The 14673-nt window shown below is 36.1% G+C and overlaps 1 protein-coding gene across 4 annotated transcripts in view; it reads left to right on the forward strand.

Annotated features, from left to right (window-relative positions):
- LOC121371689 overlaps positions 1-14673 on the forward strand; it is a 17124-nt gene continuing 2451 nt past the window's right edge. Inside the window, exons 1-11 of one of the 4 annotated variants that reach the window (XM_041497767.1) lie at positions 1-104; positions 3742-3891; positions 5003-5081; positions 6492-6545; positions 6991-7042; positions 8131-8364; positions 9015-9137; positions 10200-10238; positions 10787-10885; positions 12570-12677; positions 13346-14630. In XM_041497767.1, coding sequence (XP_041353701.1) covers positions 3771-3891; positions 5003-5081; positions 6492-6545; positions 6991-7042; positions 8131-8364; positions 9015-9137; positions 10200-10238; positions 10787-10885; positions 12570-12677; positions 13346-13360 — 924 coding nt within the window. In that variant the 5' untranslated portion in view covers positions 1-104; positions 3742-3770 and the 3' untranslated portion in view covers positions 13361-14630. Of the gene's footprint in view, positions 232-632; positions 752-3741; positions 3892-5002; positions 5082-6491; positions 6546-6990; positions 7043-8130; positions 8365-9014; positions 9138-10199; positions 10239-10786; positions 10886-12569; positions 12678-13345; positions 14631-14673 lie in introns of those variants that run through there. The other 3 variants (XR_005957815.1, XM_041497766.1, XM_041497769.1) reach the window with 3 other exon arrangements.

The raw sequence follows: 14673 nt of genomic DNA on the forward strand, positions 1-14673 counted from the left end.
CGACAATCAGCTTAAAACTGCTGACTCATTCACAACAATCTGGTGTGCTCTGAATGAAAGCCCTATGACCTGACCTGACAACAATCTGAGGGGGAATCATTCAGGTAAATACGTTGCATGACTGCAAATCACGTGGATTTTTTAACATGTTGTGAATTTACACTACAGTGGTAAGCGTTACGGTAATTTATGGAAGCAGCTGGCAAAGGCTTTCGGCAAGGGTAGACTAAGGTAGGTCTGCGTAGGTCATGTCTGTTGTCACATTTGACCTCTAAATCGTATAATTATTAATGTATGATAGTCACGACAATGTATGGGATTTTGTTTAAAAACAAATGTTTTCGTTTGAAAAAAAAAATTAAATTTTTTTTTCAACCATTGGTGTAATTACATTATCAGATATCGTACAGTGTCACGGTGACAGTTTTTTAAATGTGTACTAATATAATATAATATATATTTGGACTACCGTGTTTGTTTACAAAAAAGTAAAGTTTGTTTTATTTAACGACGCCACTAGAGCACATTGATTGTTTTTATCTTATCATCAGCTATTAGACGTCAAACATATGGTCATTCTGACACTGTTTTTAGAGGAAACCCACTGTCGCCACATAGTCATGTGACTTTAATAACACGATAGCAGTACAGCTGAGAACAGACAATTTTTTTTGTTTAAACTGTTTTTTTTCAAATAACAGTCTTTGAATATCATAGAAAAAAGATATTAAGAAAAGTGCCATGTTTATGAGTGGGTTAAGCTCAATCTTGCTTTCTTTGCTTGTTTTAACTTTATTTTTATGAACATTTCTGTGAATGTGACCGACATTTGTTTACTTCCCCCATGCAAAAGTCAATGATGTCAAAAATGCTTAAATATACATACTGTTTCGCACAAACAACGCAACCACTAAAACAGGTCAACAGACAATACAGACCAAAATGGTCAACTCGCTATTTAAAAATTTATTCTCTTGTTCATTCATAGTTATTTTTCGTGCTTATATCCAATTACGGTTCAAGCACACAGTCCTGGGAACATACCTTGGGCAGCTATCTAGTTAGTGGTTAGTGAGAAAAACAGTCTGAGTGTCCTTTAGCCTAGCCTGAGTACTCTGATTGTAAGATAGCCCGAGCAGTGGTGTAGTGTGGGTTGCCAGTGCCAGGAGCAAGGCAAGTATTGCGCCCCTTAACCAGTGGACCATTAGCACTCCCCGAGTCCCTTCCACTAGTCCAGAATTTTGTGCCCAGGGCAACCGTCCTGGTGGTCCCGCCCACGCTACATCACTGAGTCCGAGTACTCTGACTGTGAGAGAGCTAGACGGACATTTGGATGGTTATTAGCCCTATTACAATTGTAATTGTTAGGGTGAGGTTTCCTCTTTATACATGTATCAATATAATCGGAGGTAACAGGTGGAAATCTTTCCTCAGTTGATACCGGGAGGTGAAACCACTATGCCATCGAGGCCGGTAACTCGCCACTATCAACTTTCCCCAGTGGATACATGGTTAACTATCTTTGCAAGCCAAGGTACCATTCCATATAGAATGTAGTATATTATAATGAGTGGTATACTTGGCTAAATACCAATAAATGGGAGGGAAAAGTTGAGTGTGGGTGGGTTGAACAGTTACATATTAATTAACATTGCAAATTGCACGATCCTCAGAATTGGAGAGGAGAGTTGCAGTACCTCCTCCCCATTCCACCCATATGCAATGTCTATCATAATGTGGTCAGCTTTACCCAGTTAAGTGTCTTCTACAATTAAATAGGAGCGGAACATAGTCCAGTGGTAAAGCACTGGCTTGATGTGTGGTTGGTTTGGGATTGATCACTGTCAGTGAGCCCATTGGGCTATTTCTCATTCCAGCCAGTTCACCATGACTGGTATATCAAAGGACATGGTATGTGTTATCCTGTCTGTGGGTTGGTTTATATAAAAGATCCCTTGCTACTAATGGCAACAAATGTAGCGGGTTTCCTCTCTAAGACTATATGTCAAAATTATCAAATGTTTGACATCCAATAGCTGATTATTAATAAATCAATGTGCTCCAGTAGTGTCGTTAAACAAAAACAAACCTTTTTCTACAGTTGCACATTTAAACTGAAAATTTAAAATTTGTGCTTAACCCATTTATGTTTTATCATACTGATTGGACCATTCCCAGTGTAGGACTAGGGCTAGAGTGTACTTAGTTTTAAAAAAAAAACACTCATCAAAACATGTTTCTGCTTCAAAATGCAGCAAAAATCAATTATTTAATAATAATGGGTGGGAACATCTCCATGTGACAAAATAGGTTATCAATTTTGGGCTTCCAATGGGTCTGCACTAGACTATGGATTACAAATGTAATGTTACACCTAATAATAACTTTAGTTTAAAATAAATGTGTTATTAAATAAACATTCCTTTCAAGTTTGCATCATTTTATAAGAACAATGGTGGGGAAGGATACATGAATATCTCACAAATCACAAGACAGACACACACACACACACACACAGACACACTACGCAGACATACACACACAGACACAAATGCACACGTGCACACACTGACACGCACACACACACACAGACACACACTACGTAGACATACACACACAGACACACAAATGCACACACATACACCGATACGCACACACACAGAGACCCAGACACACAAACACACACACACACACAGACACACACTATGCAGACATACACACACAGACACAAATGCACACACCAACACGCACACACCAACACGCACACACCAAAACACACACACACACACACACACAGACACACACTATGCAGACATACACACACAGACACACAAATGCACACACACACACACTTGACCTACATCTATCCAGCCATTTGTTTCTAACTCTTGACAAACTATTTTGACTGGTTTCCGAAAGGGTCATTTGGTCTCATGTAGCAAGCGTTAGTGACCAATGACTGGCTCAACTCTCCCCTGGGTACACACCTGAACTGGCTAACTCGGACATAGCAAGCGTCAGTGACCAATGACTGGCTCAACTCTCCCCTAGGTACAGACCTGAACTGGCTAACTCGGACGTAGCAAGCGCTAGTGACAAATACCTGGCTCAACTCTCCCCTGGGTACAGACCTGAACTGGCTAACTCGGACGTAGCAAGCGTCAGTGACCAATGACTGGCTCAACTCTCCCCTAGGTACAGACCTGAACTGGCTAACTCGGACGTAGCAAGCGTCAGTGACCAATGACTGGCTCAACTCTCCCCTGGGTACACACCTGAACTGGCTAACTCGGATGTAGCAAGTGTCAGTGACCAATGACTGGCTCAACTCTCCCCTCGGTACAGACCTGAACTGGCTAACTCGGATGTAGCAAGCGTTAGTGACCAATGACTGGCTCAACTCTCCCCTGGGTACAGATCTGAACTGGCTAACTCAGCCATTGCAGAGTTTCTGTCAGAGGGTATAATGGGTATGATGCCATACGTAAACAGATTTGCAGATTTAATTTTTTTAAAGTTAATTTTTTGACAAAATTAATTACTCTTATCATTATTGTATGATTTTCTTAACTCTAACCCTAAACCTAACCCATTTTCTTTCTGGGGAAGGTCCCCTATAGTCCCCCGTTGACTGTGGTTGCATTGATCTCCATAGCAACACTGCATTGGGATACTAATTCTGTAAAATTCCTATTAGTTTTATTTCATTAAATTACATTTAATTTACTTGTTATTTTATAGCAAGTTAATTACTTGAGGAACTTGACATTATGTCTACAAACAGTCCAGGGATAAAAAGGAACAAGGACAGAGATGAGGTGATGAAAGCAGTGCAGCGTTTGGTTGATGTGGGAGATGATGTTTTATCAACAGCACGAGAATTGATCAAAGGTTTGAAAGTTTGTAAATGGATTAGAAAATTTTATAATACTAATAGTATTAATGAGCTTTCAGAGATTTTTTTAATGAATGTTGTTAATTAAGTGTTAATGTGTACATATCATTAAAGTGACTGACTTGAGTTTGGAACATATAATTACATTAATCGGTATTTCTTGAGGCTCTGCTGAGACAAATACCGATTAACTAGACGAGGTTGATATTTTATATATTAAAAAAACATGAGTAGCGAATTCTATTTATCCTATAAGATTTCTAAAATAACATTTTCATTTGATATTTAGTAAATCACAGTACAAAAGTTGCCTCCATTGGTAATATGAGGTCATCACGATTAGCACAAATTACTTTGACGTCACACATTTTAAATGTTGGCTTATAAACAAATGTTGGCTTATAAACAAATGACCCATTGACAGCAACTAGAGACCTTGCAAATTTGCATATACTTTAAATTTGTATACCTTTAATAACTGGGTTAATACACTAAATTATCACATGGGTTTATGACATGGATATCATGGGCAAGTTATAGGATAAATCCTTTTTTAACAACTGATTTTACATCTTGAATACAGTTTATTGTTTATAATATCAGTTTCTATATATCAAATGTGTTTCTAGTCGTCCTAGTGTTCATAGTAGCTCAAATACATACCGGAATCTTTCTTTTCATACATAAAAAATTATTGGCTACTACAAACATCAGGGTAACCGGATACATACTGTATGTACAAATGGTGACATTTTAAACAAGAAAATCTCTAATTTTAGTGGTAAAAAGTAATCTGTTGAAAACATCTGACAATGACAGAAAAACTCAGCATAATCCCTTTAATAAATTATATGTGCCAAATCAGTGACATCGATTGATAGTTTGTGACATCATGGACAAAATACATGATATGTGTGATGTACCCAAGTATTGTGAATAATTAGAATTTTAACTTTATACATGGACGGGTGCAGGTTATATGTACTAAAATCTCATTGAATTTTTGTTTTAATTTTAATGTTAACTTTATGCATGGACAGGTACAGGTTATATGTACTAGAATCCCATAGGAAAAAACATTTTAATTTGTTTTATTTTGACCAACAGATTCTGTGGATACATTTGTTGATGAGAAGATTGGAGTATTGTTCAAGCTGGCATTGGCTTATAATACATGTTTTCAAAGGTAACTAGTGTAACTTACATGTACATTTACGGTATCGAATTTCTTCCTTTACTAATAATGAAAAAAGAAAGATTGAAATGTTTTATTTAACGACACACTCAACACATTTCATTTATGGTTATATGGCATCAGACATGGTTAAGGACCACACATATTTTGAGAGGAAACCCGCTGTCGCCACTACATAGGCTACTCTTTCCAATTAGCAGCAAGCGATCTTTTATTTGTGCTTCCCACAGGCAGGATAGCACAAACCATGGCCTTTGTTAAACCAGTTATGGATCACTGGTCGGTGCAAGTGGTTTATACCCACCCATTGAGCCTTGCGGAGCACTCACTCGGGGTTTGGAGTTGGTATCTGGATTGAAAATTCCATGCCTCAACTGGGATCCGAACCTAGTACCTACCAGCCTGTAGACCAATGGCCTAACCACGACACCACTGAGGCCGGTTTACTAATAATGTCATAACATTAAAAGTTGAATGTTTGTTGACATTTAGTATTGTGGAACTGATAAACATCTTCATGATGATTACATGTTATGTAGTAGAATTAGAAGTTCAAGGGGGGTTTTGTTTAAGGATACCACTAGAGCACATTGGTTTATTAATCATCGACTATTGGATGTCAAACATTTGGTAATTTTTACATTTAGACTCGGAGAGAAAATCCACTACGTTTTTTCCATTAGTAGCAAAGGATCTTTTTTATGCACCATCCCACTGACAGGATAGCACATACCACATTGATATATCAGTCATGGTACATTGGTTGGGTTGAAATACCCCAATGGGTCTCCATGAGTACTCGAGTACTCGGGCATGGGCTGAGTCTAGCAGGACTCGAGTAACCATACAAGGAAGAGCACTCTCTTTTAATTATAGTTTTTTACGTCATTTTGCCACATGCTTGCCGCTGGTTACATTACAGACATGGAGGGAAAACAAGTCGAATGTGTGGAATGCAATACAATGGCATGATTTGGAATCCATGTTCAGTGCTGGAATTAAGATACATAATGCTATTTTATTTTATTCCTTAGTCTCATGACCATCTAGTACTAGCGTCTGTGTTGAGTTTGACCCTCGAGTACTATTTTGGACTTGTGGAGGCTCTCCTGGGCTATGTCCCGCCCCACTAGAATTAGAAATGCCAGCTATTAAGTTTACCAATCTGTCTCTAAAACTTTTGAAACAAATGATAATCAGTGAACAACAAGACAACAAGTATTAAAAATAAATAAAAATAAATAAACAACACCACTAGAGCCATAAAATGGATCTTATGTTACTGTAGTTTGTAAGAATAAAATTACTAAAATATGCATTATAAAGGATGAAGCATTTTTAACACTTTCAAGATGTGTATAGTTGTCATTCTCTCTCTCTTTTCTCTTTGTGTCTTTTTAGCCTTGAAATAAAAACAAAGAGTGATTTGGAGCACTTAACAGAGAAATTCTACAGGTAGAGACCTTCAGTGATTCAGTGACAATTCTGCAGGAAAAATATCTGTTAATCAGTGTTTTAGCTAAACAACTTAAACCCTGGGTTACTAGATGTCAACTTCATAGTAACTCTTAGTATTAATTGATCCCATTATAAGCATGACTTCACAAACACACAGAATGTCCTTGTAACAATAACAATATTTTAAACTATATATTCTTCACAGCGTATTCTCAGACATGGCCATTTAAGGAGAATTACTAGGCCTATTGTTCTGTCTCCCCATCATTCCCATGAAATGTGTTCAAGGACAGTGATTTTTAGTTCCCCCTTAGCATGTGACCTAAACACAATTGTAAGTACTACAAAAGGATTCAATGACAATTGATGCTCTCAATATTTTACATGTTGAGGTCTGTATCTGTTTTATTTATCCTGATTTTGTTCTGTTTTCATTATCTAGTCCCAGATATCCTGACTTTCGTGATCTCATAGATGACTGGCTCGATATTGAGGTTTGTGATTTTGACATTTAGTTTTACATATTTTCATGACCATAATTTGATTACCTATATAGTTCAAACTTAATGGTGCTCAGGGCTGACACATACCAGGATTTTCTGGAGGTGGAGATTGTGTGTATGTGTGTGGGTTATTTTGGAGAAAAATTTACATTTTGTAGAAAACATTGGTTTTCATTTGAGTGATTTTAGTGAGCTTATGTAAAATATGGATTTTTTAAAAATGCTTCCCATAAAGTATAAATGTTCCTGCTAGCTGATGGCTATCTAGGAGAGTAGCATTGGTCCTACCATCACAAAAAACATTCCTGGTGACACCAAAGTAAATAACTTTGACTTGTTACCTTCTGGTGTTTGCAGGATGGGCTTGGTGCAAGATTGTTTTTTAGGTTAAGTATGTTTGATATTTAAATTAGCTTTTTTACTAAAATGCTAATTATCTATATATATTCTGTTTTTCACCTAAATACATGTATTAATTTAAACAAAAATAAATAAATACATGTACATTGAAAAACAAAAGGTAGGGTCGGGTTCCTGGGATCCACATAATTTGTTTTAGGCCTTAACAGTATATACATTTTTAACTTATCCATTTGTAGAACTAGTTAAGTGTTAGGTACATTTTGTTTTCACATTTGGTGAGGTAAGACAAAGAAGGACATTTGTAGGAACGTTTGCCCTCATAAAATGAGGTACCAAGGACACTGGACAAAGACATGAATAGTTCACTAAACATATCCTTTACCTGTTGATTTTATTACTATTGATTAAACATGTCATCAAACAAACATGTTTTTCCTTATACATATTCAACAACAGTGACATGACCGTTTGAGGGATATAGATCAAAATATCCTTCAGGGTGGAAATATACCTTTTTGTTGTTCTCTATATAACAAAGATAAAAATCAGGCTTGTGTCTGTCTTCCCCCCCCCCCCCCCCCCCCCCCACTAGAGATTGTACCTCCCACTTCAGTTATGGTTCCTACAGGCTTGTTCTTTCCTTGTTGATTTTATTACTGATGATTAAATAATGTGTTAGAATCTCCTTTAAACTTGTTTTCCTTACATAAATGCAGCAACAGTGGGATGACCTTTTGAAAAATATTGACAAGAAGATTAACCATGGAGACGATAAGGTGGTACATGTTGGCGAGGAGGGTCCTGTCGACGTGTCCTTGGTGAACGCGAAGACTGGCGACACCACGACAATCAGGAATTATCTGGGGAAGCAGAGCATCATCCTTGTTGGTCTGCGCCACTTCGCCTGACTCCCATGACGAGACCATGTCAAAGAGCTGATGGCTAGAGAGGTTCATATTAAAATATTTGAAGTTTACCACTTCACTAAATCCATAGTTAAACTCTGAGTATGTCAGTTCAGTATATTTGTATGACCAAGCATATTTGTGAGTTTTTTATGAATTAATGGTGGGTTTTTTTTTTTTTTTTTGTTATTGTTTGTTTCATTTTGTTTTTAATTCAGAAGCTTTCTTGTTGATCTTGAATTTTAGATTGTCTACACATTTAACATTGCTGCCTGAATTGTTACCGAACAAGTCTTTGTGCAGCTTTTTTTTTATTGGCCAAGTAGCCATTTTAGTGCAAAGATTATCTTAAGTGATGTTAGTGCTAAGATCACTATGTGCTGAAATCACTATGTGGAAGGGGGCAGTGTAGTCTAGTGTAGTGATTACATTTGGCAAACTTTGTGGAATGCTTGAAGTTCTTTATTCTTACCTCTGGAGGATAGATGATTAAAACTGATACGCTGCATCATTAACATGTTATTTTCGATTTGTTTCACTTAGTAATCACAGGATAAGACTTCTCCCAAGCTCACCTCTCCTCCTCCCCTCCCCACCAACCTTTTATATTTGCTTGTCATCCCATAACAGGTGTTATTGTGATCTTGGTTTAGACTGATGTCTCTACAGCTGATGCTCTTGTGATCTTGTTTTAGACTGATGTCTCTACAGCTGATGCTCTTGTGATTTTGTTCTCGTTTGGTGTCCGTTCTGGGGCTCAGCGCTGGTTGGCTGAAATGGACTGTCCCTTTGACCTTTTGCTGGATTCTGACAGACAGGTAAAGTGAAACCCCTCTAAACCAGAAACCCATAGATCAAGTAAAAAGTATGGGTTTAAGGGGTGTCCAGATTTGTAAGGTTCTGCTATGTAACATGAGCCAATGAAAACCATCTGGGTTTTTTAGAAAAGTCTTGTTTACTGAATATCTTGTTTTGATGGGATTCGTAATATTATATTAAAGCTAGGCCCCTACTTGTCCCTCAATAATCAGTGTTATTTCTATAAAATAATGACAGTTTCTTGCTTAAAATGTTATTCTGTGCATATTCAGACCTCTTTTTGTTTATGGAGGCATAAGTAGGTGTTTGGTGCGTGTACTGGTGTGCATTATAAATTAGCAGTCCTCATACTATGTATCATTTTACTGAGGTATAATGTAAATGTATTGTATATAGAGAATACTACACAAGCAGACGATTTCTACATACACGTGATGTCATAACTCATGTTTTACAACGATTGACGTCAAAACTCCTGTTTTTCAGAATTCTGTTTGCCATTTAATGTATCATTGTTTTAAAAATATTTAAACAAATTAATATTTTCAACTTTATATTTATTGGTAAGTTGTAACATTTTTATGTCTTTGCATAATGTGGACTATATTTTTCCACGTTTGATTAAATGAGTTTATAGGTGAAATGTTTATGAATCGTTCTACAATAAACAAACCGTAGCTTACAAAATTACTATTTTGTTACCATAATTAAATGGGCAAGAAAAGGAATCAATCACTTTAGATAAGGTGATTCCAACCCTCGGGACAAAATGTTTTTGTAAGGGCCTCGGTAAACCTCGGACCTCACAAAAAACATTTTGTTCCTCGGGTTGGAATTGCCTTTTCACCTTACAACTGTGATAGATTCTATTAATACACACACACATACACACACACACACACATATTATTGATTGACCTTACTGTTAATGTAATATGAGAGTCATCTGCATATCACCATACATTGTATGTGTCGAGCAGAAGAATGGGTATAATTTTATTTGTTGATACCTGTAGATATTTGGTTGTTGTACACTTAACCTCAGTCCAGTTGTATTTACAGGTTTATAAAACATTTGGACTGAAGAAATCTGTGTATATGGTAAGTGTACTTTAATTAAACAATAGATTTGTTTGTTTTCGGTGCTGTATCTGTCTAATCATTGTAATTTGTGCATTAACAAATTAATCCCATATGGTAAATTTAAGAACATTATAACTAAGGGAGATAATTTGTGTGATGAAGCTATGTGCTAAACCAGTTCTAGCTTTTTAATCAGAAGGTATTTGTTAACTGGCAAACAAAGTTAAGCACCGATGGACAACTATTTGCTGGTTAGGTCAGGTCAGGTCATACTGTTTTATGTGCACATTCAGAACAAGCTGTTGTAGTGCACGCCTGTTATGGGCGCAGTTGCCGGCTTCAGTCAGCTCCTCTGTCCAGGACAAGTAACTATTTGCTATTAACTCACACATTTTATACACTTTATCAAGCCAACATAGTTTAATTTTCCATTTACCAGTAAATACAACAAACTAACTGAAGATGCTACCAAAAGTGACTTGGTGTCTTTTGCACAAGAAAAATACCTGTATTATGTCCATTGCAGGTTTAATATGTCTTGTATGTTGTGTTATTTTTATATGTAGGTTTGGTCAGTTTCCTGTATGGTGTATTATGGGGAACAGATGGCTGCTGGAAGATCACTGCCACGTCCATACGAAGATCTCCATGACGACCCTAACCAGGTATGATATTAGTTTTTGTTCCTCTGGAGGAATATCTGGATTGTGATAGAATTAACTTATTGCATTGAGGTGGCAAAATGACTTTGAATGTTATGTGTAATTCATGTTGACTGAATTATGCAGAGGGTGTTAGGTCTGCCATTACATACAGTATATAAGTCTGTCCATGACTCTTGATTGTCCAAATTTGTGTGCATCTTTGTATATTTGAAATGAAACTAGTAATTAAAGAGACTGTCCTGAGTGTTTTGCCATTGTAAACTAGTTTCCACTAATAGAGTCATTTTATACTAATACTATTATTACTAATAAAAGGACATATTAAACACATTTTCTTATTTATGATATTAGATTTCTTTATTTACAATGTGCTGCTGGTTATTCTTACTTTAGTAGCACAAACTGGATTTTACCCCTCGATAATTTCATACATACAAAAAATATAGGCTACGTTAGGAAGTAAAAAGCATAATGATTGTCGAAAGAGATTGAATATATGGATGCTAATATTCTAAAGAATAAAATTTATTTAATATGCCAGTTTAATAATTAAAGAATCTCATTAGTGTGGAACATTTTATAATAATACTGTAGCAGTAAACTCAGGTCATTCATGTGGAACATGATATGATACTGTAGCAGTAAACTCAGGACATTAGTGTGAAACATGTTATAATACTGTAGCAGTAAACTCAGGACATTAGTGTGGAACATGTTATAATACTGTAACGGTAAACTCAGGACATTAGTGTGGAACATGTTATAATACTGTAGCGGTAGACTCAGGACATTAGTGTGGGACATGTTATAATAGTGTAGCAGTTGACTCAGGACACTAGTGTGAAACATGATATGATACTGTAGCAGTAAACTCAGGACATTAGTGTGGGACATGTTATAATAGTGTAGCAGTAAACTCAGGACATTAGTGTGAAACATGATATGATACTGTAGCAGTAAACTCAGGACATTAGTGTGGAACATGTTATAATACTGTAACGGTAAACTCAGGACATTAGTGTGGAACATGTTATAATACTGTAGCGGTAGACTCAGGACATTAGTGTGGAACATGTTATAATACTGTAATGGTAAACTCAGGACATTAGTGTGGAACATGTTATAATACTGTAGCGGTAGACTCAGGAGACTAGTGTGGGACATGTTATAATAGTGTAGCGGTAAACTCAGGACATTAGTGTGGAACATGTTATAATACTGTAGCGGTAGACTCAGGACATTAGTGTGGAACATGTTATAATACTGTAGCGGTAGACTCAGGACATTAGTGTGGAACATGTTATAATACTGTAGCGGTAGACTCAGGACATTAGTGTGGAACATGTTATAATACTGTAGCGGTAGACTCAGGACATTAGTGTGGAACATGTTATAATACTGTAGCGGTAAACTCAGGACATTAGTGTGGAACATGTTATAATACTGTAACGGTAAACTCAGGACATTAGCGTGGAGCATGTTATACTACTGTAGTAGTAAACACAGGACAATCTCTTAGATTTTATGCTTTTTTGGATATGAATATATATTTAAATAATATAATTTATTATTCTTTTGGATATTTTTAGCTGAAGACGTATGAATAATTACTATTCACTTTGAACTCATTTCATTTTGGTGTGTATTATAAATATTAACATTAACTGATTATTACCATTTTCAGATGGGAGGAGACTTTATTTTGGATAAGACTGGAAGCATTGTGCTGTTGTACTGCAGCAAGACGGCTAAAGATCGACCAAGTGTTGATCTTCTCTTGGAAACTTTGAAGGTGACTGCCATATTCTCCATACTTACATAGCAAAGGATGTGGGTCATGGGAATGTTATTTATTAACCAATAATTGCTGTATATACGGTAAATATACATCAGAATTACCAAATGTTTGACATTCAATTTCCTAAAATTGATGTGCTCTAGTTGTGTCATTGAACAAAACAAACTTTAACTTTAACTTCGAATATGGTGATTTTTAAGATTCCGCCAGTATCATAAATATGATTTAATACAGATATTTTGGGATTCCGTTTCATAATCTTTCTGACCAAAAAATCTGGGATTCAAGAAAGTATGGAATTGTGCCAAATTTGCAAACTGCATACTGAAACCCTAAATATCTAAATCATACTAAATGATATAATGAAAATGTTAGTCTTAGGGAGGAAATCTGCAAAATGTTTCCATTAGTAGCAAAATCTTTTTATGCACCATCCCACAGACAGAATAGCACATACCACGGCACTGGCTGAAACTAGAAATAGCCCATTGGGCCCACCGAGGAGGATTGATTCTGGACTGACCATGCATCAGGTGGGCCCCGTAATCAAAGCCTGAGTATGTGATATTGGGTTTCAGTATGTGATATTGGTATGGCTGTAGATTTTTTAATTCAAACATTACATCTGTACATAAGTTTGAAAGTTGTGTTCTTTTTTCCAGACAATTGATAAGTGATCGTCTTGGGCTTAACTGAAAATGAAGGTCATTGTTAAACTTTCTAAGAGCCTTGACTGGATGTCATCAGTTAGTGAGCCTTTGGAGAAAATATCAGAGGTCTGTTGAAGGATATCCAAGAAAAGATCAGGAGAGAAGTGCTCTCAACTCTATATAATACAGTACACAATAAAACATTTTATTGACATTAATATATGTAGGTCAAAACAGAAGCTTTTTTTCAATTTCTATGTTAATATAAAAAGTTACAGCATTCTGCATTATCTGCTACACTTCAACATTACAAAATGGAGAGGACTTTCTTGTTAATGTTTTTCTCTTTATATCTGTGTGATATCTCACTCAGTTATTCTGCCCATCCATTTGTCTGTCTGTCTTTCCATCTGTCCAGACTCTTTTTTTTTTTTTTGGTGCAATATCTCAAGATATTCAGATGACATTTTATGCGTAGCTTTACCATGTTTACAAGTCAAATCTGACTTCAAAATTTGATATAAAATGAAAATGTGTTTAATTTTCTAGCAAGACTCGAATCCGTTCTTAGGACTCTAGTATCCGTGCAAGGAAGAGCACTCTCATTTAATTATATTTTTTTATGTCATTTTGTCATATGCTTGCCGCCAGTTATATTATAGGGCTTTGACACATGGATGGAAAACAAAAGTTGAATGTGTGCAATACAATGGCCTGATTTGACATCCATGTGCTGTTTTACTTGATTCCTTAGTCTCATTATCATACAAATGTCGGGTACTCGGTTCCAGGTCGAGTTTGACCCTCAAGTACTCTTAGTCCAATATTTTACTTTATTCCTTAGTCTCATTATCATACAAATGTCGGGTACTCGGTTCCAGGTCGAGTTTGACCCTCATGTACTCTTAGTCCAATATTTTACTTTATTCCTTAGTCTCATTATCATACAAATGTTGGGTACTCGGGTCCAGGTCGAGTTTGACCCTCAGGTACTCTAGTCCAATATCTTGCATTTGTGGAGGCCCTATTCAATATATGAGTGTTGGAATAAAATGTCCATTACTGTTTTATTCATACATATTTTTTTTGGTAAAAACAAACTTCATCAAACTACTTGTATATCTATAAAAGTGTCATATTATATTCTTTTGCCCTCATTCTACACTTTTCAGTTGCTTTTAATGTATTTATTAGTTTTTAACATTTAAGAGAGCTATGTGTTGAAGTAAAAAGTTTGTTTAAAGTTGTTGTTTTTTAACGACACCACTGGAGCACATTGATTAATTAATCATCAGCTATTGGATGTCAAACATTTGGTAATTTTGACTCGTAGTCATCAG

The sequence above is a fragment of the Gigantopelta aegis genome, chromosome 4, assembly GCF_016097555.1.
Source record: "Gigantopelta aegis isolate Gae_Host chromosome 4, Gae_host_genome, whole genome shotgun sequence".
Taxonomy (NCBI): Eukaryota; Metazoa; Mollusca; class Gastropoda; order Neomphalida; family Peltospiridae; genus Gigantopelta; species Gigantopelta aegis.